The sequence below is a fragment of the Neopelma chrysocephalum genome, unplaced genomic scaffold (assembly GCF_003984885.1).
Source record: "Neopelma chrysocephalum unplaced genomic scaffold, ASM398488v2 Primary Assembly neopelma1_26, whole genome shotgun sequence".
Classification (NCBI taxonomy): Eukaryota; Metazoa; Chordata; class Aves; order Passeriformes; family Pipridae; genus Neopelma; species Neopelma chrysocephalum.
The window spans coordinates 3,478,179-3,505,831 of NW_020897695.1; the positions used below are offsets into that span (position 1 = coordinate 3,478,179).

A 27,653-nucleotide genomic window follows, 5' to 3' on the forward strand; every position below is an offset into this window, starting at 1 on the left:
ACATTTTTGCTATTTACTAAAGAACTTGCTTTCTAACTTCATGTTATCACTGAATTAATAAAAAATTGGTTTCACCCTTTCTTGTTTTCTTAGGAGCAATTGGTTTATAATATTGGAAAGTAGAGAATTGTAGAATTTTACAAAGCAGTGTTTAGGAAATGATGAATAATTTTGGCTTCCTTCATCATGATTACTGTTGTTGCAATGCATGCTATGAAGATTTTTGCAAGGGAAAAAACCCATCCATGAAATAAAACTCATACATACTAGATTCAGTTTCCTACAAAGTTATATAAGGAAGTCCATGGAGACTGTGAACAATAGGATCACCAATTATATTCTAAAAATGGCCAGAACAAGCTAGTTCTACTAGCTGTAATTTTAATATTGAGTCAAATTCAGCTTAGTTGCACTGCACTGCAAATCCAGAATACTTGATTTTAGCACTTGATTTGAAAGGAGATCAACAAAGGGAAATCTGGATGCTATTCTGCAGCTAATAGTTAGAGAGTGCTTAAGCTACGAAGGTTTCTGTTAGGGGAATTAGAGACAGGGTTGAGTATAAATGTCATAAATTTTGGAATAAAAAGTTCTTATTAAAAAAGTTGTTACAGTTTTTTTCTAATAATGTTTTAACTTTAGTTTTTGCTTGGAATTTTTTTTATAAAATTGTTTCACGTGCTTTGCAGTAGCTCCTAGAAGACCTCAAGGAACTCTTTCTCATTCCACTGTAGTTTCTGCTTATTTGTGGATGTTGACTTTACAGGATTAGAATCAGTTGCAAGGATGGGTTGCAGAGCAGACATGATCTTCAAATCGCTGGCATTGTCTGTTTTATGTGAACTGAATAAGCTAATTTTTAGTCATCCCTAATTTTTCTTTTTTTGTCTGTTTTTACAGGCAGAATTCTTTCAGGTTAAACCTATCAGGTCATGTGTTATTCAAGTAGGCATACAGAATTCAAAAATTACCTATATCACAGAAGTTCCACATCAGTCACTGATATGGGTCTGTGTATATGCTATGGCTTTCTAAATGCAGGCACTTTTAGAGGATGTTAGAAAACAACTGTGTTTCAGAAGTACACGGATCAAAATATCCTTCCCTCTTTCCAGTCAGAATGTGTTGCTAATACCCTTCAAAATGTTTGTTCCAAAAGTACAGGACGTTCCTTTGAGAGTAATTTGCTACTTACTTGATAGCAATTGAATGTATCTACAAATATTAACATTGAAATGTGAAAGACCAGCACTCTTGGAGGGGGAATTTCAAAACTTAGAGAATGTTGGGAATGTCACTTTATGCAACAACAAATGAGTTTCTGCTTCCAGTCTGTAGCTATGATCACTTGACTGTGCATTTAGAACTGAGGAAATGCCTGGAAATGTTTTCTGACTCTTATTCCTCAGAATGACACTGCATATCTTCATTATTATAAAATGTAGAGAATATATTGTACAGATAAAAAGTATTAGAGAATATGTTTGGGTAATACTTGGAGACCAATCTAAATAAACATTTATAATTCAGTTTTAATTTTCATTCCTTTTTGGAATAAATTTTCAGAATGAATACCAATTATTCTTTTGTATTTCCCACTTATCTAGTGCATGTGATATTTTATGCATCATTTGGGCCTCAGATGTTGTGGGTGAACTTGTAATTCAAATAACATGTTTCATTGGAAGGAAAACATTTGTTTCTAGAAAACATTGTTTCTACAAATTCTACAAATTTGGTTTTTACAGTGCTTATGTATATAAATTACTGAGTGCACTCAAACTGCCCATAATTTACAGATCTGGGCAATTCTTGCTAATTGTAAAGCACTGAAAAATCAGGTTGAAGTGTGTTTTGATTAAGTTTGAAAGACTGTTGCTCTGAAATTGTCACATCTGCATGTGACGAATGGTATGCAGGCATTCTATAAAATTCCCATTTGGCCATATATGTATCATTAATGCTAATTTGAAGAAAGTACATGAGATGTAATATAGGTGGTGAAATTTGGTGGGATGCAGGGCCCTGTGCTTCTTTTCAAAGTAGAAATATGTGAGACTGGAAGATGGCTATTCCCTATCCTCTTTTATTTTTTGTGTTTACATGTACATACATGTACATACCCAGTACTCCCTAAATTTCTCTCCCCTTCCAGGTAGAATTATTGGTGTTTCATTATACTCTTACATTCATATAGTATAGCCCATGATGTGTAATGTCCTAGAGTCATGGCTTGGTTCCACTGTAAAAACAGGTTCTTTACTCTTTCAGAAATTTGAATCTGTACTATGAAGTGTTTTTAACTCTAATAAATAAGCTCTGCATAAGAGATTATTTTAATATTGAAAATAAAATATGTAAGAAAACCAGAGTAGTTTTTTATTTTATTTTAAGGATATTACTTTTTTGTTGTTGAATGAATGGAAAAACTCTGAGAATCTTCAATCTTTTTATATCAGTTTTTAATTTTTAATATATTGTGGGGTTTGGGTTTTTTTTAAATATTAGTTATTGGAGAGTGTGATGATCAGTTTTTCCTCTGTTATCACTGTGGTGAAGAGGAGTAGGGGGTCAGCTGTTTTGAAAGTGGTTCCAGAGCTGTGCTTTCTTCTGTCTGTAGTCCTGAGCTTGGAGGACAATGCTAGAACTCTTACTGATCATCTCAGTGTGTTTTGTTGAAAGATTTTATGGATAATAGAACTCCACTGGCTTTTTTACTGACTGATGCCATCTTCTATAAATAAGCTTTTTCTTTATACTACAGGCTGGCTTGGCTAGTCTCCTTCCAAAACTAAGACATAATAAAGAACGGATACTCTTCTATGTTGCTGATTAAAAATCTTAGCAAAAGGTCTGTAAATTAAGTAAATATAAAGCTGTGATTCTTTCAGAGAATAGTGCAAATTAGTGTCAAATGTAGGAGTGGCTATAGTAAAATAAACAAATTAGAAGGTTCTGTGTGGCAGTGTGACTTACTGTATGTGCACAAGAACATTTTTGATAAATGAGAAAACATCACAGCTTTTACTGTGTTTTTTCCAAGTCTGTAGTTTTTTCTCACCTGTAAAAGATATCTGTTTTTTATAAATCTAGCAGGAGACAGATCTTTTGTATGTGCTTCCTATCTGGAGTGCTCAGACAATGTTTCCTGTGTTATGTGTTTTCCCTTTAATGATCCAGAGATCCAAACAGATTGCATCTCCTTACTTAGCTAGGAGGAAAAAAAAAAAGGCTGAAAGTCAATGAGGTATATAATAAACTAATTACCTTGATATCAGAGTTTAATCCAAAGATTTCCAGTTGTATTTATAAAAGTTACATACATTGTCGTTCTATGAGAAGATAATTTTTCCAGCCAAGTGTCCTGAGGGAGTGAGTTACTGCATCTGCTTGCTACTAGCTAATTTCTAGCAAAGGAGACTAAAGGATAGATGTCTCAGATGTAATTTATTTCTTCTAGATTTCATGAACATTTACAGTTGAGTGGAAAAAAGATGCACTGTTTATTCTTCATTGCAGTAACTTGGGGAAAGCATAGTCACTATCTGTCCTTTTAGTGATGACTTTCTGAGAAGGCACCAGGTCTGCATTGCCAAGCCTTTCCACACAGGTGTCATTCCATATGAGCTGCAACACGTGCTGTCTCTTGGCTGTCTGAAAGCCCTGCAAGCCAAGGATAGGATCAGGATTTGCATGAGCTATGTAGGATCACTGCTGGTGTTGGGTGGGGACTGTAAAAGATGGGAAGAGATAGTGGAGAGGAGTGAGCATGATTGGGAAGATCAGGAATGTGACTGAACATGAGCCTTATAGCAGTTGTGGAACCTGGGGATGTGACAAGATGTGGCTTCAGGTGTGTTGAGGCTAAGAATTACTTTTTTCCTCCCCATGCCCTCCTCTATCAGTTTTAAGAGGAATTCTCCCTGAAGCAGCCTATAGGACTTGGGCTGTCTTGTAGTGCTGCAGCAGCTGTACTGGCTCAGTGGGGTGCAGTGGGCTGCATTCATGCATGGTACATGCAATTTTAACATGAATTGGAGTCTCCTGGAACTTCTGTAATTTACGTTAACTTATGTGACCTCAGAGGTTTCCCTGGTAATTGTGTCCCAGGAGCCTCTGTAAATATACCCAAAAGGCGGCTCAAAGTCTACATGCCAATGCAATGTCTAAAAATATTGAGTAATTATGTTTATGTTTAAGATTGCTATATCAAGGTGGTTTGGATTACCCAAATAAAAAATAAGAAAAATCTTTAAGATCTCATGCTCTTGGAAATTATGTGGCTTGAAAATTCCTAAAAAGGTATCGTGAGCACTGTTCCAAATTATGAGCCATTATTTGATGATGCCTTCCACTTTTACTTTAATGACATAATTAACAAATTAAGTTCATTTAGTAAGAATTATATTTAAGTCATTAGAAGAATGACTTCTGTCTTCATGAGATATAAAAGAAAGAGATGTGGATCAAGGTACTTTCACACTGTTGGCCTCTAGAAGAAGCCGCCAAGATACAATATTGTAACTGGAGACAAAAGTAATATTGCCTCAAGTGGTTCTTTTATAAAAGCTTCAGTAGAAATCAGTTACACAATGGTGGGATAGTCAGCTGAACAAGTCTCTCTGTCTAATTCTTCAGTATTCAAGTAGCTTATATAGTGGTTAAATTCATTAATAAAATTAATGAATTTGTAAATAATAAATGACGAAGTTAATTAATAAAATTTGTTTTCCCCCATATGGAATATCGATATGGATTAGTATTACCAGCTGAATGTTTGATACTTTCGCAGAGTTTTGGTAATTATAATTTCTCATCATTTTAAGGAATAATTCTCTTCATTTTGAAGCATTTGTTCCCTTTCTTTCCCTCCCTCTCTCATAATTGTGAAGCCTGAGCAGGAAGTGACTTAGTAGTGTTGGCACCTTGCATTTATTTGTTTATGCAGTTCAGGGGAAGAGTGAGCTGTATTACTACTAGCTTTTAGTTGGAAGGTGAATAGTATTGCCTAAGCCATAGGATACCTGTTCTCTCAGACTTATCTTGGTTTCTGAAATGCTTTTCCTTTTGTTTTGTGGATTTTCATGACCAGCTATAAATAGAAATTGTAGAAACCAGTCTAGTTTATTCCATGTAAGACAAAGTGGGACTTCTAAATCTGTACTTAAATCTTGATGTGTGGTGCACATTTAAGTTTAGTAGCTGTACAGCTTGGCTTCAAAACATATGGAATTTGTTTTGAATAAGGAATGGAATTTCCTTAGTAAAACAAGAATTTAGACTACTGTCACGAAGACTTCCTGGTCCTACTGTAATTTCAATAAAGTAAGAAAATCAGAAATGTATACATCACTGGCAGTTATTGGATGATGAATAAAATAATTAACCAGCAATATATTAAAATATCAAAAAGTGTAACAGCATACACAATTAATAAGCTTTTGTAGAGAGTGGTCCATTCCTGAAGGAAATGTCTATTTATTTTTTTAAAGGGAACTAAAGCGATATTCTTTAAACTAGTTTGTAATAGCAATTTATCTATTACTGTTATTTAACAGAAGTAATTTATCTAAATACTGTGTTTAAATAAAGAAAAAAGATTGCCAGGTGAATGTTATGACTATATCAAACAAGCTTCAGAAGGTCACCGATGTTATAAATATTGGCCTGCTGTGACGACATACAGATAAACTGAAGAAAAACCTATACAAAAGTATACAAAAACCTATACAAAAGTACTCTGTTGCTATGTATTAGGGAGCTGACTATGAGGTAAAGAATACATAATCGAGTACCTTGTCTTTCATGTTCCTGAATCTTAGTCTTATCTTTATATTCTTCATATTCTTTATAATTCTTCATCTGATGACAGCAAGTGAGCCTGTCCATTTCCCTCAGACTTTGGACTGCATTTACAGAGTTTAAAGTCAGTTAAAACAAGTGAATCTCACGTAGTGAGGCAGAATTGCTGCCTGAATTTGGAACAATTTCCTGAAGCTGGTTAAAGTCTTTAGATGAGAAGCGTCCAAAAAATTTGCTGTTGTTTAGCCTTCGGTTCAGCTGTTCAGTTTGTTTCTGGAACCAGCCAGCGGATGTATGTGCAGTCTCACCATTAGCACTTGTTGCCATCCAGTTACTCATTTTTATGATTTCTCCCCACACTGACGGATCCCAAGCTGTGAGAAGTCTGCCAGTTTTTCTTGAAAAGTCTTATATTGCTAATGTGTATGTTGTTCAGTTGTGTCCACAACAAAATGATGTGTATGGCAGACGTGCTGTTCATAAAGTTATGTTTATACCTGGAGTCTGGGTTTGAATACAGTAATTTACTTTTAACCTCAAGCAGAATTGCAATCCTATTACCATACAACATAGAATTTTAGGAAGGTTGCCTGTGTAAACATTTCTTTTTAGCTGCCAGTGTCTTAAATCAGTGAATAATATACTTGCATACATTCATAAAATGTATCTTTTTTCTCTGCATAACATTTGTTCAATCTGGCATATGGGAGCAAAACTTGAATCATCATTCTGTAGCTGCAGTACATTCATACAAAGTGCAGTGAAGAGCTAAATGGGGGAGAAAATTTTTGGATATGTTTTCATACATCTTGAAATATATTATTGTTGGTATGATGTTGCTTTACCAACTATTAATTAGTTAGGAGGTAAAAAAGGATTCAGTCCTGTAAGATTTGCTTAAAGTTGAACATAAATTAACATAGCAAGTGATGGGGATGTTGAACTGCTCATTTAGGGATTCCTGACTTCCAGCACCTCTTTAAAGAGTGACTGAGTTTTGCTAGGAGTCAGGAAAATGGATCACTTACAACAGGTTTGGTGGAAGCAGCTGTAAATTGAGCTCCAAAAGTCGATAGCTCTTCCAGAAATTTTGGGTCCATCTAATAACAATATTTCATAACATTTTTGAACTTTTTAATGTTTTTTTAATGTATTCTAGTCTTGCCTAGTTTATAGACATCCAGAGTTACCTAGTAGTGTTATAATAGGGGAAGTGTCTAACCTCACACTTGCTTTGAGTTACCATTTCATGTATCACTTAGAAATTACCCAGAAACTCTGAGAGAAATGCAGACTATAAGTCATAAATTTTGAACAGCATAGGTGATGTTCTCTTGAGGTTTTTCAGAATGTTTATGATCAACATTAACAAGTAGTCAACCGTGGTATGTGTAGTGTACCACATGTCATGAAGGACTTTTCAGCACTGTTTTTATCAGTGCTTGCTTTGTTAACCAATTTGTAAGCTGTCTGCTCAAATGGTATTTCTCCTCTCTAATTAACAGAACACAGAAATATGTGTGAATTAGCTGATCATTGGCCAGGCCTGAAGGATGGTGGTGAATGGAGTTACATCTAGCTGGCACTCGGTCACAAGTGGTGTTCCCCAGGGCTTAGTACTGTATTTGTTCCTTTTACGCTTTAAAAACATTCTTACTACTTTCCAAGGTTGCATTCCTTTGGCCATCAGTCATGGACAGTTAAAGCCTTTGGGTGTCCAGTATAATTCTGTTCGTGCATTTTCAAGGCCCCTGCCATCTTCCTAGCTCTGTGCTTTATTATGGAGTCGCAGCCTGGTTATTCTACACAGGTCATCTATTCCTTACTACTGAACTTCAACTACAAAAATATATAGTGTTACATTGCACAATTCACCAAAATCTAAACCGAAGTAGGTAATAATCACCTGGTCGTTAGATCATTGCTGTCACAACTAGGCAGGCTAAAACCTGACATGCCTCAGGCTTTTGGTATTATTTTAGCTCAAGGCCCATTGCCCCTCAGTAGCAATGTCTACAGAAGAATGCTCCAGTCTTACAAAGCTCTAATCTCCCCTAAGAAAAGAAATCATTTGAGATTAGGGCAATCTGAAGAGAACTCATTTCTGAAATCTTATGGTTGCAGACAAAAGCCTGATGGTAAAAGGAAGTTTTGTGACTTTATTGTGTGTATCCAGCACTTGTCAGTATCTGCTAAGGCCAATGGGATGGCTGATTTTGAGGCAGTTTACAGCTATCTTGATAATAAAAGGGGTGAATAGTAAGTACAATGCTGGTTTTAAACACTTGAGGCAATACCTGAATTTCCTGCATTGAAAGAAATACCACAATAGGGATTTTGACACAGGTTTAGATCTGCTCTGAAACCTTTCCTGTTCTCTCTCAAAATTGCCAGGAACTTCTGTGGGAAGACATGAGGTCATGCTCTGATGAGATAAGCCTCTGATGAGATAAGTCTTGCTTAGAGGAGATAAGGAGTCTTAGTCTGTGTAGTAGCAGAGAGTGTAGTCTTTGAAGAGGCAGGTACTCTACACCTGCCCTTCTTGGAGCAGAGTTTGATTGATAACGTTAAACAAAAAGCTTTTCTTTTTCTTACTGAGCCCTCGGGAGATCTTGGCAGTGCTGGTAATGTCTGCTGAGGAAATCTTAGCGAGAGGCAGTAAAGCATTCAGATGTTTAGATCTCAGTGTTTTATATCTGTTTCATTTCAGTGAAGCCAGAATGAAAAAATGAAGGAAAAAATTGTTCTTTAGGCTAAAATTTTACTCCCCTCTGGAAGTCAGGATATTGTGGAAAGTAGCAGTATATTTGCTTTTCTTGGGACTTAGCTGTGTCTGCCACAAGGTTTAATGACATGAAAACTCCAGTAGGATTGTGTCTTCTTGGTTGACTTGGGGATTGAAGGAGGTGTGAACTCTCTGATATGTGCTTTGTTTATAATCTGAATTTTATTGACTCTTTTTTTTCTTCTCAACTTTCTGGTTTTGGAAAGCCTTGTTGTCTTTAAATCTTTTCGGAGATTTATTTGAAACCAAGGAGTAAGTTTTAAAGTTAGGAGAAAGAATGCATAAGAGATAGATGATGTGATCCCTAGGATTGTTTTCCTAGGAAACCATCTAAAACATAATATACAGTTCATTGGTAGCCCTGGAAACAGCCTGCTTCTATCTCAATCACTTTTATCATCATGAAGCTTATTCTGCTATGATTTCCTACCTTCTCATAAATCTTTTAAGAAATAGTTTTCATTGTAACTAAAGGCCATTGTGAGAAGTATGCAAATACTGTGGTAGGGAAAAGGTTCTATGTAAACTGGGATACTTCTGGTGTATTTAAAAGCAGATCAGTTAACAGAGATATCTAAAAGTTGAGTTCCTTAACATTCTGGAAATAGTATTGTTCTGGTTGGGACTAGCAGAAGATGATGGGTATTTTAATGAAGGGTATTTAAAATAAATTACTGAGGCCAAAATTTATCCTTTATGATGGAATGTGTGCAACTGTTCTTAAAAAATGCTAAAGTAAATAATCCGGTGCAATAGGCTGGGACCAAATTGATGTTTATTTTCCAAATTTGTAAAATTTGTGCACTTTTCTATTGAAAAGTTACTTTCCTATTTCTACGAGTTCAAATAGCTAATTTACACTTTGTTAAAGGATTGAAATAGAGCTGCGGCATAAAGCAAGCTACTGAAATAAGGATTCAACATGTGTTGAATGAGAAGTTACCAAAGATCAGCGAAATAATTTTACCACTTATTGTTTGTTCTTTCCTACTGAACTATACTGATAGTTAAAATCCAATTATATGGAAAATTTGTCAGCAACAAGTTGCTACAGATACAAATAAGGCAGTTCCGCTAATATTGCCAGAATGCTTTTGCTGTATTCAGTTAACTTTGTACCTCAGAGAATTTGTTGATTTATAGCATTTTCAATTATAAGGCAACTATTTTTAGTTCAGGAATCAAAGTGGATAATAGATAATGAATTCTATATTCAAATACACAAATATGCAAAATGCAGTATTCAAATAATTTAATATTTTTGTTAACTTTTCAATTAGCCATTGCATCAAATTAATTCAGCAAATTATTTTCCTTTAGATGTATTCTTTCTATTCTGGCCTAGTACAGAAATGTAAATCTTCTAAATCTTCTATTCTGCTAATGGCGCATCTGCTTCCCCTCAGTTCTTATGCTTCCCTTTGGCTCCTTTGTCATTTCAAACTCAAGTTCTGTTGAGTCCAACAGAGCAAGTCATGTTGCAGCGTAAATTTACAAAATTTTGTAGAAATCCAAGTAAAGTTGGTTAAAGATGTGCTTTTGAAATGTTTTACATACAGTCTATTTTTAAAGAAAAAAAAAGGCAAGAGTTTTAAATTCTAATGTCAGTGTTTTTCTTTTAAAAAAAAATAATAATCTCTTTGGCTTTGTAAAAAGTTAAAGATTTAATGTTTTAGTCTCTGTATCAGTTAAACTATTCTGAGAATTATTTAATATACAAAATGTCCTTCCTTCAGATTGCTTTATGGCATTTGAATGCTTGTCTTTATTTTCAGGGTTCAAGTGTAAGTATTAATACCGACGGCTTGTCTGCTTTTGATTAGATTTATTGGTGCAGGTGACATGAGGGCCAGCTCTATTTTTAGGGACCACACAGATTCTAACAGGAGGCTTATTTTCCTGGTATAAGTCAACTACTGGGAGGAGTAAGCTAAGTAACCAAAAGACACATTTGCAAATATAACCGTGTCCATTCTAGTACTTTTCTGGTACACTGATGTCATTTACAGCTGGGATTTTCTTTACATTACTGTCCACTCTACAGCCAAAATTTCAAGTACAATCTAAATATACTCTCCACCTCCACATCCGATTATGCTATCTGCATACTTTATGTACAAAAGTAGTTCCTGTGATACATTTTCAGTTCTGATTAACAGTATTAGGAAAAGAAAAAAAAACATATTTTGCACAAAGGTTTCCATGTTGAAGGTGAATGTTCAAATAATTTTAAAACAATACAATATGAACTATTAAAATCATAAAATATATTTGAAAAGTTTTGTTAAATCAGTAATTTTAACAAAATAGAGAATAAGCAGTTGAATGTAGAAAGCTGGGAGAGCAAAGGGGTTCACTGTGGTGGAACAGCTTTAGTTTCTTTCTCTCTCTGCCAAACAAGAACAAAACTTCTCCCCGTGAAGTCATTTAATCACTGTGAGTTAACATGGTGGGTGGCTATAAGGTTGAGATAAGGAAAGTTAATATAGTTTCCAAATATTATCTAAGCTTTTCTTCAACCTTTTCTTGACCACTCCAGGCATACACATTTTTTTCCTATTGGTTTAGGCAGATGGGCTTTCGCGGTGGGACACTGACCTCATTTCAAAGGACAGGGGTAGCAGAACCCTTTGCTGCTGAGCAGAATCAGTGGAGGCCTTTGATCTCAGAGTGAGCAGACAGTAATTCAATTTGAAGAAAATAGATGACAAAACTGTTTTGCTTCTGTGATTGGTTTTAGTTTTGGATGTTATGTTTGTGCTCTACACTGTGACTTTTTTGAGTATTTGTGATATGTAAGATATTTAGAAAGCTGCCTATGGTGTATTGAGATATGGTACATGAATATTTTAATGAAAGATTGATGATATTTCTCTTGTATGTCATAGTGGTTTTAAAAAAAGAAGTGCTGTTTTCCTAGTAATCTTTTCCTGCACAGAACACAATTATGGTATTACCATATTTTCATTATTGCCCATACCACATGTTAAATACAGTGAGCTCTGAAAATTAAAAGTAGGATTATTTTTACCTGCCATATTATACGGCAGTTTGAGTGCACAGTATATCCGTAGCCTCCCTCCACATCTAGAAGGGTTGTATACCTTTTTTTACAGTATTTTAAATTCTCACATACTTTCTTACCACCCCAAATGCTATAATTCTCATCTGTACTGAGAATTTCTTAGCAAGTACTTGCTAAGATTATGCTGTTGTGGTTGGGAATTCAGAAATTGTTTCAGTGTATTTGCTCTTGACTCTTGCATCCTTTAACAGCTTCAAACTGTAATGTCCTGTAGTGATGCTTATTAAGCATTCTTTACAAGGTAAGCTTGTATCAAAATAGATCCCTTTAAAATACTAAGAGTCTAGAGAAAACTGATATACCTGTTAATTTTTATTTGTTTAGTTGTAATTATTTGGTAAAGCATACAGATGATTTATTAGGTTTGGTTTGTCAAAGCTATGAACACCTATAAATTTAAAGATCATATGCCTTGCTTAGTATTTTGCTTAGGGTAAACAAATACTTTATACTATTTGATTTTTGTAGGCTCTCTCATGTCTTTCTGTTACAGAAAGACATGTATTAAATATTTATAGTTCACTGTTCTTTCCTAAGTGCTTGTAACTGTTATGAATAATTAAAGAACAGAGTTAAGGGGGAGAAGGGCATTGATGTAGCATTCAGAATGAGAATTTCCCATAATTTTTTCACAACTGTAAATTACATACATCTGAAAATCAACCAGGAGAGCAAGTGAGAAGCAGCCTTATGAGGTTAGCAAAGGTACTTGGATACTCACATATTCTCTGCCTGTGTGATCGCTGAGCAGTGATAACCTAATAAGTATTTTTATCCGATTCATAACAATTGGTCTCCTTGAAATTCAACAGCTATTTATCACTGTTTAATTATCATTGCCATCTAAATAATGAGGCTGAAGTAGCAACTCGAAGAATTTGCAAGATAGTATTTGTTTAGGAAGTAGGAGGTTTTTAGAAATTCAAACTTTTTTACATAATTTAATACTGAATTTTGTACATGAACTCTTCATGGCATTGATTGTTGATAATAGTCACTCTCCTAATTGACAAAAAGGAACTTACCTCAAACCACAAAAGAAGAACAATTCAGCTTGTGAAGTTCCATCTCTTTATTTGAAGTTGCCTTGTGAAATTCGTTTGTCCAATTACCATTAGTCAAGAAGCAAATCTGAAGACACCATTCATCAATCACTAGAATAAAGGAAATCAGTGGATGAATAGAAAGCTTCAGGGCAGAGGTAATTGTAGTTTTTAGAATGAAAAAAAAGTTTTACATTTTATTACTCTTAAGCATGAAAGTTTGACTTGGATAAAATAACCTTTAGGTGATAGTTTTACTTCCATGTTGTTCTCTGGAAAACACTAGCGACAGGAAAGGACACAAAAGAACACCAGGAACTTTCCAAGAGAGCAGATGACATTTGGATTAAAATTTGGAAAAATACATTGACAGTACAGGTGGAGGTGAACATTTTGCGACATCAGTGAAAGTGAAATGTGTGATTTAATAGTAACCTTGTGCTGAGAGGTTGGGTGGGATGACCTGTAAGGATGTGTGAAAAAGCCAGTCCTTTAAATTATATAACACATTCATGGTCAATCTGCTGTTTATTTTTCGTGAGCAAGAGTTGTTGACAGTTAAGGGATTATCATGTAGTTGTAATATTTCTCACAGTAGAGACAATGTACTTTTCTGCTTTCCAACTAAATTAGTCATTCATAACAAACACAGTTATTTTCATTTGTTGGCTACATTTGCAGCATTGAAAAATATGAATCTTACCTGCATGGTATGAGGTATCCTTTGGTTTTTTTTAGTATTTAAATACATGTAACTTCATGGAGTATGTACCTGTAATGACGTCCTAAGATGCACGCTCTACAGGCTTGTTTTTGTCAGGTGGTTTGTTGTGAATCAAATAACATAGTGTCTCAGCCTGCTAGGTAGGAATGTTGGTAAAAAAACCAACCAACCAAACCAAACCCAACAGTTAACATTTTTGGGAAATTCTGGAAAAGCTGCTGGGAAGGCTTTACCAACGGGAGTAGGAAAGGGTAGGGGGGCTTGAGCCAGTGCTCACTTTCACCTCTTGCTGATCAGGGTTATCTTTCCTCTGCGATGCTGGAGAAGTGAAGCAGCTGTCTGCAGACCTGCATCTGAAATTACAAAAATGTTAAATGCAGCTATTCTGTTATATTTTGAAGTCACCCACATGCTGTATTTTTGCTTTAAAACCTGACAGCTGTGTTACTTATTTTGTCAATTCAGTCAAATTGTTGTTTATGACTTTAACAAGAAATGGAAAAATGCTGTGCTTTCTAACAGTAGAACTTACATCCAGCTATGAATACTTGAAAAAAATCTGGTATTCAACTTCAGACTGATTGCTGTGATATTCTGCTTATTAAATCTTGTTGATAGGTCTTGATTAAAATGCTCCTGAAAGTGGATTGTAACTATAACATTTGGGTATTTAAAACATTATTGTAGAACTGAAAATGAAAATGCTGAGAGCTTAAATGGATGTGCATGTATGCAGAAAGAGCATCTTACTGTTTTTAGGGATGGCAGAGAAGACTCGGAGCCGCCTTCAGTCCTGAGCCACGCTGAAACCTGTTAAGCCAATTTGCATGTTCAGATCCTTCAGTACCTTCATATAGTGGGCCAACTTTGTCATCATCAGTCATTATTCAAGCTAAAAGCATGTGTAACTACTATTACTTTTTCTGATAATTGATGGCTGAAAAAATAAATGGTTGTAATAAACATAAGTTTATAGTAGTTAAAATGGTCTGTTTGTCATAGTTTAGATATAATTTTTTAAGTACACGAGAAGTTAGGAGTCTGAAATACTTTCTACTTATTTATCTAGGGCTGAAATTCTTTTCATGGCATCAAGTAATTTTTAACAGCTTTCCGTCAGTGCAGTTTTCTCAGTTTAAGACTAAACAGTACATATTAACTGCTGGTTTTCATAAATAATTATTGTAGTTTGTATGAATTTGGTTAAAATATTGGTTGTTTTAATCTGAGATATACGTGTTTTGCTTTTATTGAGTTTGTAAAAACGAGATACCTCTTTTGCTCCATTGGAAATGCTACCCAGAAGCCCGAACTGTAACCGACTCAGAAAGACGAAGAACTGAGATGTTCATGCCAAGCATAACTCAGGCTTTGGCTCTCTCAGTGCTCACAGCAGTCTGGGTAGTTTCCTTAAATGCTTCTTATTTATTTTCTTTTGAGATCAGACTGTTTTTCCCTTTTCCCCTGCTCATCTGTATTGTAAATTAACCCCTGAAACCAAATGCCACTTCATTTTAATTTCATAAATATGCAGACATAATTGTATATGAAAGAGGTTGTTTCCTTTCTTTGGAAAAAATTATGGAGTGGATTTATGTAAGAGCTGAATGAGAAGGGTGCAAGTGGTATCATGCATGTGGATGCCTTAGGTGTCTTGGTGGAAGAAGTGGATTGTAGCAGAGGATCAGGAAAAGCTCCCCTGTGACATACTGTGGAAGTACTTGAATGATGAAGGACCTAAGGATGTTTAAGAATTCATTAGAGAATTCGACAAATTAGAGGAGCGGGAAATCACCGACTTTATGAAGATCAACAAGGGGAAGTGCCAGATTCTGCACCTGGGATGTGGCAACTCTCGATGCTTGTACAGGCTGGGGAATGAGATGCTGGAAAGCGGAGCCATTGAAAGAGGCCTGGGGGTCCTGGTTGAGGGCAAGTTGACTGTGAGTCAGAAGTTCTCTGGCAGCCAGGAGGGTCAGCCATGTCCTGGGGGGCATCAGGCAAAGCATCACCAGCCGGTTGAGGGAGGGGATTGTCCCGCTCTGCTCTGCACTGAGGTGGCCTCACCTTGAATATTGTGTGCGGTTTTGGACACCACAATATAACAAAGACATTAAGCTGTTAGAGAGAGTCCAAAGGAGGGCAGTGAAGATGGTCAGGGGCCTTGGGGGGAAGCCGTATGAGGAGCAGCTCAGGGCACTTAATCTGTTCAGCCTGGAGAAAAGAAGACTGAGGGGAGACCTCATTGCAGTTACGACTTCCTCATGAGGGGAAGAGGAGGGGCAGGCACTGGTCTCTTGTCTCTGGTGACCAGTGACAGGACCTGAGGGAATGGCCTGAGGTTGTGTCAGGGGAGGTTTAAGTTGGATATTAGAAAAAGGTTCTTCACCTAGAGTATGGTTGGACACTGGAACAGGCTCCCCAGGGAAGCCTGACAGAGTTCAAGAAGCATTGGGATGATACTCTCAGGCATGTGGTGTGACTCTTGGGGATGGTCCTGTGCAGGACTAGGGATTGAACTCAATGATCCTTGGGGGTCCTTTCCGTCTCAGTGTATTCTGTGATTCTGTGAAGACACCAACATACAAAAAATATTAGATAATGGTTTCTTTATACTCTTGTAAACTGATCAAATGACTAAAATAAACAGGAGAATTTCAAAGAAAGCCTTAGTCTATACTATATTTGCAAAACCACATCCTGTTATTTCCTTGCTTTTTGAGTTAAATTGCCTGCTATAAAAGCAGCAAGGCCAACACACAGGCTACCATTTTTCGCTGCCCTTTCAAGTAGGTAGTGGGGAAGCGATACTGTCATATCATAGAGTCGTGAATTTTTTGGTGTCTTGTTTTCTTGGAATGAGGCAGAACCAAATGAGCCCAAGAACCTGAGAACCCTAATTCTGTTATTTTATGCTGTTGGCAGTTGCCAATATCTTGCCGTAATATTTATTATGTTTTATGAAATTGTTGATGTACATTCTGTGAGGTGGACCTCACAGAAAAATGGGAGATTTTGTTTTCCCTAATAGAATTGTGTTGGAAAATACCTTTAAGATTATCAAGTCCAACTTGATAACTCAGCACTGTGAAGTCCACCACTAAACTAAAGACATAAAGCTCTCTTGTCAGGTCATGTAAGATCAACAGAACAGTTTCAACTGCATTGATTTTAATTGAATTAATTCTTGATAAAAGTGAGTGATTCTTTTCTTTCCCCCCATTTTTAATCCGTTCCCTGTTTCTAGTGGTTATTTTGAACCATCTCTGATACTTAACTGATCAAATGCCAAATTGTTTCAGCTTACTAAAATTGCACGACTAATTTGGAAGAAAATAGATTTTTTGTTTCCTGAGGTAGTGAGGTAAAATTAATTTACTGTGTTCAGACAGGTGCTAATGAGGGCCTGAGGAGCTGGAGTGGGGAGAATGGAGATGCAGCTGGGGCAGGAGGAGGAAGAGACAGGACAGAAAATTAATGTTTTGAAGAGGGAATTTGTTTAACTGTATCATGAACCATGCAATTTGCCCATCTGAAATAATATAGGTAGTTTTTGTTTGAATATTGAGCTAAGACTCGAGACCCCTGGTGGCCTAGTGGTTAGCATGCAGGACTCTCACTGCTGCGACCCGGGTTCGATTCCACGGTCTCCCGGGCAGATGGAACCCGTTAGCCCTGTGAGGCCATCCATCTATGAGAAGGTCACTCTAAACAAACCTACGTCCTGAGGACCTCACTGCCATTGTCCAAGCGTGCTTGGCCCCGGCAGATGAACCTTAGGATTAAAGGGTGGGCTCAGTTCAGCGCAGGCTGTGTCTCACCTAAAAAAATCCATTGCGCAGGCTGGAAAGGTAAAAGACCTTTCCCCAGATCTTCGTTCGCGAAGACTGGCCATTATTATATATTGAGCTAAGACTTACCCCGTGTCCATATTCCTTTAAGCACAGAATTCCTTTAGTAAAAAAAAATTTAAAAAAAGAGGAAGAATTGTTATTTGTGCAACTAATCTTCATATTTTTCTTTCCTTCTCATTGTTATTTATAACACTGTGTAACTGGGTCGGTCTGGGGTCAACCTACCACACATTGGAAAAATAAGTTTCTCTTAAAAAATTTCTGCAAACAACAGATATGTCATGAATACCAATTTGGAGAAATATTTAAATGCTGAGCACAAATATAGTGATTCACGACAAGTAGGAGGCCCTGTGTTTTCCAAATAGCTGATGATTTGTCTCCTCCCAAATGGTTGTTATTTCAGTTGAGGATTCTACTTTGTCTTAAATAGAACTGCTTGGTGCTGTGTACATTTAAACAGTGGCTGCAGTTCCATTCAGAAACTATTGTACGCAGTGTGATTTAACGTGTGCCATTTCTGAAGTGTTTGGGATCCTTTCAGCTGAACTGCTAATTATTTGCAGAGTTTTTTTCTTGTTTTGGCTTTCTCATGTTCTGGAAGCTTTGGACTGCTGTGTTAAAGCATTACAAAGTTACATGCCTTTTAGTGAATCTGGGTCACTATGTTAGTAAGAATCCTCTAGTAATGGCAAATTAAAAGGTACTGAGTAGGGAGAACGGAGATGCTTGGCTGGAGGAATGAGGCTGAGTGGTGGCTGTCAGCAGATTCTTCTGCTGAGTTTTTGATTGCAGGAGAATTGGGCTGAGAGAGGGTGCATTGAGGACATAGAGCTCCTGTCTTTGGGGACGTGGCTCCTAATGGTGAAATGCCTTTCCTGCACCACCTTCTCTCTTTCTCTCCACTTTCTCCCTTTTTTTGCCCACCCTCTTCTAAAGAAGACTCTCAGTCTGCCTGTAACTGGATGTAACTTTTGAAAGTAATGCTATATTTTGTGTAACAAAGATGAAACATTGCTGATTTGAGTTACCTGCTATTTTCCTTCCATTTATCTACTGACTTGTTCACACAAAAACTTGCTTAGCCTCTTTTATAATACTGCATATTATGTTCTGGAATGAGTTGGCAGATGTACATCGGTAAATTATACATAATATGAGGGGTTTTGTGTGTGTTTGCAAAAATTAGTGATCCTGTTTATTATTGCTGTTTCAGTTACAGATATTTTTTCAAAGAAAACCCTAAATATTTTTGTGATATAAATACTTATAAACATAAGGCTAATTTGATATTTATGTTGTATTTGTAACTAATTTGCTGCTCTATGCCTGCATTTATATCTCTAAAACCACAGGTTAAGCCTTGGAAAAGAACAAATTACTGGGATTATAATATTTTTTAACAAAATGCATTTGGAAATTGAATATTTTAAACTACTGACTTTAGGTATCTGGTTTTTTTTCCCTTGAGTAGACCTAACTATACATAGACACACCTGAATGCTTTCTTAGGTATGAAGAATATGAAATTCAAGTTTTTTGTTTTACGAGGTTCTGAAGAAAAATGCTTAGGAATCTTAATTAAATAAACAAAGTTTCAATTTTTTTTTAACTAACTACTTCCTGAAAAAGGCTTGTTATACATCATGTTGTTAAGCTAGGTGATTTTGCAATTGTTGCTGAATTGAATTTGATGAAGACAGGCAGTTTTTGTACTCAAGTTGGCTACTTAAGCATCACATCCACTATAAAAGCAAGTCATCAATGAATTATATCATGTCAGAAAATTAGTTCACTCTGTTCATCATAAAGATCATTAGGCTGCCTGTTTTCATCATAAAGTAGTGAATTGTACTGCAACTGTTGGCTACAGATGTACATTAAATTACATCTAAAACAGCTTTTACACTATATGACATGAAATAATGGTGTAATTTAAAAAAAATTAAAAAGTAACCAAACTTAGGCATTGCCTGTGTTCTCACTTAACTTACCAGTAATTGCTCAGAGTATTGGCACAACACTGGCCCTCAGATTCACAAACATGTCACTTAATTCAGAATTTACGTGCAAAAAAAACCTGATTTATTTATAAGCTCTTGAGACACTGTACATGCTTGCAGTCTTGTTACCACACATATGTATGGACATTGCCATCTCTGCTAGGATGAATGTCTCACATTTATCTTGTTTCTGAGCCTTTTGGGGATGAACTAAATAGGTATTCTTGGAACTGTGGCTCCTGTAGACTGTGTGCCATCATTGCTGCAGAGTGTGTGAGTTTTCTCACAAGTTGTCAAAGCTCACCCATTGACAATCAAAAAACTTGCAGTGAGGTGCTGCAGTTATGTGTGGGGAGGGTGTTTTGTGCTCCGTTCCTTTGTGCTCCTCCGCTCTGCTTGGTTGGCAGAGCACTCACCTGCTCATGGAGTGGCTGGACTCTAGTCCCTCTGCCTGGGGTTCTTCAAATGCTCAGGCATATGCTCTCAAGACCAGGATGAAGTTGCCTTCCACATTTCGATTAACCTCTGGTATATAAAAACAAGTGGAAATTTTTTACAGTTAGAGCATAAGCAAGTAGCAGCAGGACCTGTCACCTGGGGAGGTAGGTATTCCTCTGAGAAGGTAAAATTCAGTGTTCAGGTCCCTGCTACATGGACTGTCGGTGTATTTTGCATTCAGGGTCACCAAGTGAAATGTTTATGGAGCAGTGACATCAGGGACTTTCACTTCCCAGATGCCAGACAAGTGCTCTAAAAATCTATCACCGTGATACTTCCTCTTGTTACCATTGTCTATTCTTTTTGAAGTCCTCTGTCTCAAAGAATACTTTATTGGGCTAAATGCAGGTAGAGGCATTGATCTTCCAGTCCTAGTTAGCAAAAGTACCGCATCAAAGCTGCAGGTGGCTGCTTTAGTCATGGAGAAAGAGGCAGGATTGCAGGCATCCACCTTCAAACTTTCCGTTAGTGAGTGGAAGATTCATCTTGTATTGACAGGTGGAAGGACTGGCCTGCACTGTGCTCAAGTTGCAGCCCCACACTTAGTTGACAAGCCTCTGCCTCAGGCTGTAAATGTTCTAAATTCCACTGGACCAAGCGGTACCTAAACATCTTGGTAACTCAATGTTCGAATGTTTTTCTTGAAGTACTGCTTCTGGGGCATGATTCATTTGGACATTTGCAGGTCATAAAGTTCACTTTCTGCTTTCTTTCCTTTAGCAGATGTTTACAAACTTTATACTAGTCATTGCTTTCCTCTGTTGTCCTGGTCTATTAAGTTATCAAATCGCTGTTTGAACTCCACTGCTGTCCCTGTCAGTACCAGTGGTTATTCAAATTGCTTTTTAAGTAATTTTATCGTAGAATTGCATAAATTAAAAACTTTTCAGTTCAGGGACGATGTGCATCTCTTCCAGTGTCTGATTCAAGATTCTCTGTTGTTTCCAGAATTCTGTTTTGTAGATAGTGCTGTCTTAGTCACACAACTATTTGTTTGTCGGTACCTTGAGAGGAATAAAGTTATCATGGAGATACTCTTCCCTGTTTGTGCTTTTAATCCGTTTTCTCCAGCTGTCTCTGTCTCTTAAGTGCCACAAATGACAGCTGGGATTATTTCTGGTTTTTTAAACTGCTAGATGCTTTTCTTTCTGTTGCTAGGAACTCCTGGATAAACTACACTTTTTGTGTAGTTGCTTGTAGTGGTTATGAGCAGTGTTTCAAAATGGTTTTATGTGTGTTCTGGTCTGTTCCTCTAAAATTCTTGCAGATGACCTTGCTTGTGGCACCTAGTGTTAGGAAATGTATTGATGAGGTGGTCATTCTGATTTCAGTGATTAGAGTCTTCTGAAGCACAGATAGTCTTTAGGGGAAGTCCTGTTACAATGACAGTACATGTTATAATTTGAAGATTGACATGGTCTTCATTGTGTGAGAGATCCTAGAATGACTGAAAGTTGTTTCAGCACAAAAATTGTAGCTGCTTCCTTGGACAGACCTGTGCATCCACACCGTAAAGTCACTGTCACTTCGAGCATCTTGAACAGCAAGAACACTGTAAGTCTCATGAATGCTGAAAAATCTCTCCTGTGTTTGTTCAGATATGTAACAGTTTTCTGATGGGCCAGTCTTTCAATTCAAGGCACACCTAAGGCCATGAGAGACCTGACCCAGTTCATGGATGCCACCCCACTTTCAGGGTGAAATCTTCCACATCATATAACAGAATATATCTGTCTCCTTCTCCGTGCCAGACTGTGTCGCTGAGGCTCACCAACTTGTTTCACACAGTTTGTGTGCGCTCTATGCAATTGCATTCTCAGCTTATGAATGAGAGTTTCTTCCCTGTTTCCTTTCAAACAGGTGGGTAATTCAAACAGGCAAATAATTCTCACCAGTGTTTTTGGTAAAATATCCTTTAAGTTCTGTTTATACAGATTGATCATGACTGCCATGCCTCTGTCAGGATGGGGACTTGCACAGGCAGTCTGGTAGCTCTGGGTCATTGATCTCTAGACAAGCAAAAACTTATGAAGGGTGTTCTGGAGCTCGGAATGTTTTCACGGTCATTTACACTGTGGTGCAGGCTTTATCTAAATAAACTGATGCTAGACTGCTTTACCCTGCAGAAATGCAGAATACTGTGAACTGGCTTCAAATTCATCTGGCAGGCAAGCCAAATAATCTTGCAGGTGGTGGATCGAATTACTCCTCTGATCCACATGCATAAACTCCTATTCAGTGTTTTGGTAACTAGCGCTGAGAAAGAGGTTGCCTTGGGACAGACCTCTTTACATCAGATGGCATCAAGGAATGGAAGATTTTATTTTTCCTTTGCAGATACAGTCCTGATCACACAGAAAGGCATAGACCTTCCTTCTGATCATGGTCAGGCAAGGTGGTACTTCCCAGGCCTTGACGGTTTTGGTGTTCCAAGGTTATCTGTCAGCTCTCTCTCACCAAACAGTTTGAGAAATGTATTTCCCTCCTAGGTCTGTGACTGAGAAATCTGGAGCATTAAGGAGTTAAAAAATGCTTCGTTCCAAGCCCTGAAATACCAGAAGGGAACATCGTTGTTTGTTTCTGTGGGACTGTCCCTTGCCACTTTTTCAGGTTAAGAGATGTAGATAGGTAGCCAGACAAGAGGCTAGGCTTAAAACGAAACAAAAACCTCTGTCAACAAAAAGCACATTTGATTTTTTTTTAAAAGGAAATTCGATTTTGTTTGAAAACAATCCATATGCCCAAATTACATGTAATGAGATTCTGAGAGTCAACCCTGTGCAGTATCCATTGCAGGTGTTTGATCTGCAGTTAGAAATAAAACAGTCATCTACAGGGTTATTCGCTTATACTGGTCTCTTGAGAACTTGCATAAAGCAAATTCTGCTGTCATTAAAGGTGCAAGAATTGTATGGTTGATTAATTTTCTCAAACACGGAACAGCAAATATTGTCTGCTCACTTTACTAATCATTGTTTTCAATGCACGGCTTTTTGGATGCTTATAAATTAAATGACAAAATCAGGATTCTGCATTTTTAATTTAATGAAATTAAACATACAGCACATATGCCCTGAACTGTAAATGCATTTTGTAATGGATGGTTTTTATTTGAACATCTGTTCAGCATAGCAATCATTGAAGGTTTTCTTTCACTTTCCTTTCTGCCATATAAGCAATGCTGATTTGCACTGGAACATACTTCAAATGGAAAACTGTTGGGGGGAATATCAACATTGTTTTTTTAATAAAGCTGGAAAAGTAATTTTTTGAGCTGTGCTCTAATTAGGGTATCTAATGTAAAAAGATTATTTAATGGAAGCATTAATTCAGACTAAAAGTTGGCTCATCAAGACAAAAAAAACCAAAAAACCCACACCATTTTTCAGTCTCAGAAAATGCAAATAATGAAATCACACAGGTTTCTTAAATTCAGTTCTTATGGAATTGATTGTACCTGTCATGTGTTACTGATTTATTTGCACTTGTTTGAATTAATACAAACAACAAATAGAAGTAGCCAAATGACTTTTTTTTTTTTTTTGGACTTATATATCCCAAACTTTCTCTAGTAAAGTAAGACCTCTGGGTTATCTCATTTTTTTAAGAGCAAAGGTAAATCACTTTTGCTTCCCTTCCTGACCAGGTCTTCCATTCCTTTTATTTCTAATGATATGCTGGTTCTTTGGAAGCAGTTTAATCCTCTCAGAAGTTCCCTCTTGAGTCACTATCATATTTTTTGAAACTCAGAATTTGCAGTGAATTACATCTGCTCTTGTCCAGTCCCTTGTGTTTCAGTGCAGCTTCTTTAGACTATCATGGATAGTTTCCTAGTATAGGAGTGAGATGCATGTGTGAGTGCTGTGGGCAGTCTGTGGGAAGAGCACACATGGGTGCAGCAGTGAAGGGAGCTGTGCGTAATAAGTGCTGTTAATGTCTTATATACTTAGATTAGAACCATGTCCTATGGATTTTATGCAGTTAATTGTGTTTTAATGCACCCTGTCAGCATTAAATAGTATTAAAATATTATATTCTGTACTGACAAGTTCAGCAAGTATCTATAAGGACTTGGAGGAAAGCTTAACTTCCTACTGCCTTGACTGTAGAACCTGTTACCTCTGTAAGTAGGATATTACTCATAAAATAAAATGCATGTACATACAGGCAGTAATACAACATTATTATTTCATTAGCATTCAAAACTTGTTTTTTTAAATTTTGTGCTCATAAAAATATTAAAAAAAAAGACTCTGGAAGATTATTTATTTAAGCAAGAACAAATATTAAGCAATTACTAGTATTTTGATTGTGATGATTCTAGTAAGCATTTCTATCTTACTGGTCGTTGCACAGACCTTATTGAACTACTTTATGAACTTTCTGCTTTAAGTTGAAACCTATTTCAATGTTGAGCAAAATCATACTAATAGATGTTTTGTTTCCCTTCCCCTTGCATGTTTACTAGGATGGTACGAAACAAAAGCGAGAACGGAAGAAGACTGTGTCCTTTAGCAGCATGCCGACAGAGAAGAAGATCAGCAGTGCAAGCGACTGTATAAATGCGATGGTTGAAGGCTCTGAGCTCAGAAAGATTCGATCCAACTCCAGGGTGTATCACCGATACTTCCTTTTGGATGCGGATATGCAGTCTCTGCGCTGGGAACCTTCAAAAAAGGATTCTGAAAAAGCAAAGATTGATATTAAATCAATCAAAGAAGTAAGAACAGGAAAAAATACGGATATTTTTCGCAGCAATGGAATATATGACCAGATATCAGAAGACTGTGCATTTTCAATTATATATGGAGAAAACTACGAATCACTAGATCTTGTTGCTAATTCAGCAGATGTTGCAAATATTTGGGTTACTGGCTTAAGGTACCTGATTTCCTATGGAAAACATACTCTAGATATGATAGGAAGTACTCAAGATAATATGCGGACTTCATGGCTTTCACAAATGTTCAGTGAATCAGATGTAGATAATTTGGGACATATACCCCTATGTAATGCTGTACAATTTATAAAGGACTTAAATCCTGGTTTAAAAACTAACAAAATTGAGCTAAAATTCAAGGAGTTACATAGATCCAGGGAAAAAACTGGTACTGAAGTAACAAAAGAAGAATTTATTGAAGTTTTTCATGAGCTTTGTACCAGACCTGAAATCTATTTTCTGTTAGTTCAGTTTTCAAGCAATAAAGAATTTTTAGATACCAAGGATCTCATGATGTTTTTAGAAGCAGAACAGGGTATGGCACAGGTCACAGAAGAAATAAGCCTTGAAATTATTCAGAAATACGAGCCAGCCAAAGAGGGCCAGGAAAAGGGTTGTCTTTCTATAGATGGGTTTACGAATTACCTTACTTCACCAGACTGCCACATATTTGATCCAGAGCATAAAAAAGTTTGTCAAGATATGAAACAACCCTTGTCTCATTATTTTATAAATTCATCTCATAATACATACTTGATCGAGGATCAGTTTCGAGGGCCTTCTGACATCACAGGTTACATTCGTGCTCTAAAAATGGGTTGTCGAAGTGTTGAACTGGATGTATGGGATGGTCCCGATAATGAGCCAGTGATTTACACAGGGCATACAATGACATCACAGATTGTCTTCCGTAGTGTGATTGACATTATTAACAAGTATGCATTTTTTGCTTCAGAATACCCTCTTATTTTGTGTTTAGAAAATCATTGTTCTATTAAGCAGCAGAAAGTGATGGTACAACACATGAAGAAAATTTTGGGGGACAAACTGCATACACAGTCTCCAAACATTGAAGAGTCTTATCTTCCATCGCCAGAATCACTTAAAGGGAAAATTCTGATCAAAGCAAAGAAGCTTTCTGCTAGTTGTTCTGGACTAGAGGGAGATGTTACAGATGAAGATGAAGGAGCAGAAATGTCACAGAGAGTGGCGAAAGAGGGAGTAGAACAGCAAAACTCAATGACTGGGAAACGATTTCAGCTCTGCAAAGATCTCTCTGAGTTGGTAAGCATATGTAAATCGGTTCAGTTCAAAGAGTTTCAAGTTTCATTTCAGCTCCAGAAGTACTGGGAAGTGTGCTCTTTTAATGAAGTGCTTGCTAGCAAATATGCCAACGAAAACCCAGGAGACTTTGTAAATTATAACAAGCGTTTTCTTGCGAGGGTTTTCCCTAGTCCTATGAGAATTGACTCTAGTAATATGAATCCCCAGGACTTTTGGAAATGTGGTTGTCAGATAGTAGCAATGAACTTTCAAACACCTGGCTTAATGATGGACCTTAACATTGGCTGGTTTCGACAAAATGGAAACTGTGGCTATGTCCTTCGTCCTGCTATCATGAGAGAAGAAGTATCCTTCTTTAGCGCAAATACAAAAGACACCGTGCCTGGAGTTTCACCTCAGCTGCTTCATATTAAAATCATTAGTGGGCAAAACTTCCCTAAACCCAAAGGATCAGGTGCCAAAGGTGATGTTGTGGATCCTTATGTCTATGTTGAAATACATGGAATCCCTGCTGACTGTGCAGAGCAAAGGACGAAAACTATGCATCAGAACGGGGATAATCCAATTTTTGATGAAAGCTTTGAATTTCAAATAAATTTGCCAGAACTAGCTATGGTGCGTTTTGTAGTACTGGATGATGATTACATTGGGGACGAGTTTATCGGGCAATACACTATTCCCTTTGAGTGTCTACAGACTGGTTATCGGCACGTTCCTCTGCAGTCTTTAACTGGTGAAATTTTAGCACATGCTTCCTTGTTTGTGCACGTGGCCATTACTAATAGAAGGGGTGGTGGGAAACCTCATAAGCGGGGCCTCTCTGTGAGGAAGGGCAAGAAATCAAGGGAATATGCTTCTATGAGAACATTATGGATTAAAACAATAGATGAAGTGTTCAAGAATGCTCTCCAACCTATTCGGGATGCTACGGATTTGAGAGAAAATATGCAGGTACAGTTTTATAATGAATTTACTGGTTATTATGTGTGTCTGTGTATTATGATGCATATAGAATATATGCTTTTAAGAATGTTGTAAGTTATGCTGTTTGAGTCTGATTCTGAACAGCTTTAAAAATGGATTATGTCAGAGCAACCTTTTAGGTAAACTGTCTACTGATGAGACCTTGAATGCACATGCGTATTTTATTGAATGTGAACTGGAAATATGACTTCACTGTTAGAACTCAGCTCAATGATGTTGACTCATCCTATGTCTTTGAAGGAATATTAGAAATACACTAGAAAAATGTATGTCAGCATTTGAGTTTTTAAAAATTAAGTATAAATGAGGGAGGAAAATACAGCAGATAGAAAAAGGAGACTTTAGTGTTTGTTAGAGACCTTCTTGTATGTCCAAGTGTATTTAGCATAGTTTCACTGATGTTTTTTCTTTATTCGCAAATAGAAGGCAGTGCTTTCAGAAAGACCCATTTGCTTTTCACGATTCTTCCTAGTAACAACATGTTAGAAATACATGGATTTAGCACTAAGGTATCAGAAGGCGTCTTCTAGAAGAAATTGTCTTACCTTAAAGGTCATGTGTAGTAAACACATTGAATTTGAGGAAAAAGTACATGCTGAGGTGCTTGGTTTTGTGGAAGCCAAGAGATCTCACTTCAAAAGATCCATTATTTGGAGATTGCAGTAAAGATTCCAGGTAAATAACCCCTTTAAGAAATAGATTAAAGTTGAGTTGTAAAGTTGTGTTCCATTTAATAAAGCTTTTAACTATCTCTGAATTTCTGATGGAATACTCGCAGTGATCAGTAAAATTAAGCATAGTAATTTCAAATAAAGTGACCTGTAAAATCCTCTTGCTTTTAGGCAGTGTTAAGGGGAAACCGATTAAAGAA

General features: G+C 36.8%; 1 protein-coding gene across 5 annotated transcripts in view; it reads left to right on the plus strand.

The window, feature by feature from the left end:
- Positions 1–27,653, plus strand: part of PLCL2 (phospholipase C like 2) — a 109,417-nt gene that overhangs the window by 38,859 nt on the left and 42,905 nt on the right. For 4 of the 5 annotated variants that reach the window (XM_027675352.1, XM_027675351.1, XM_027675353.1 and 1 more), the window contains one exon: positions 24,263–26,749. In XM_027675352.1, the coding sequence (XP_027531153.1) occupies positions 24,263–26,749 (2,487 nt within the window). Of the gene's footprint in view, positions 1–20,460; positions 20,480–24,262; positions 26,750–27,653 lie in introns of those variants that run through there. The other variant, XM_027675355.1, reaches the window with a different exon arrangement.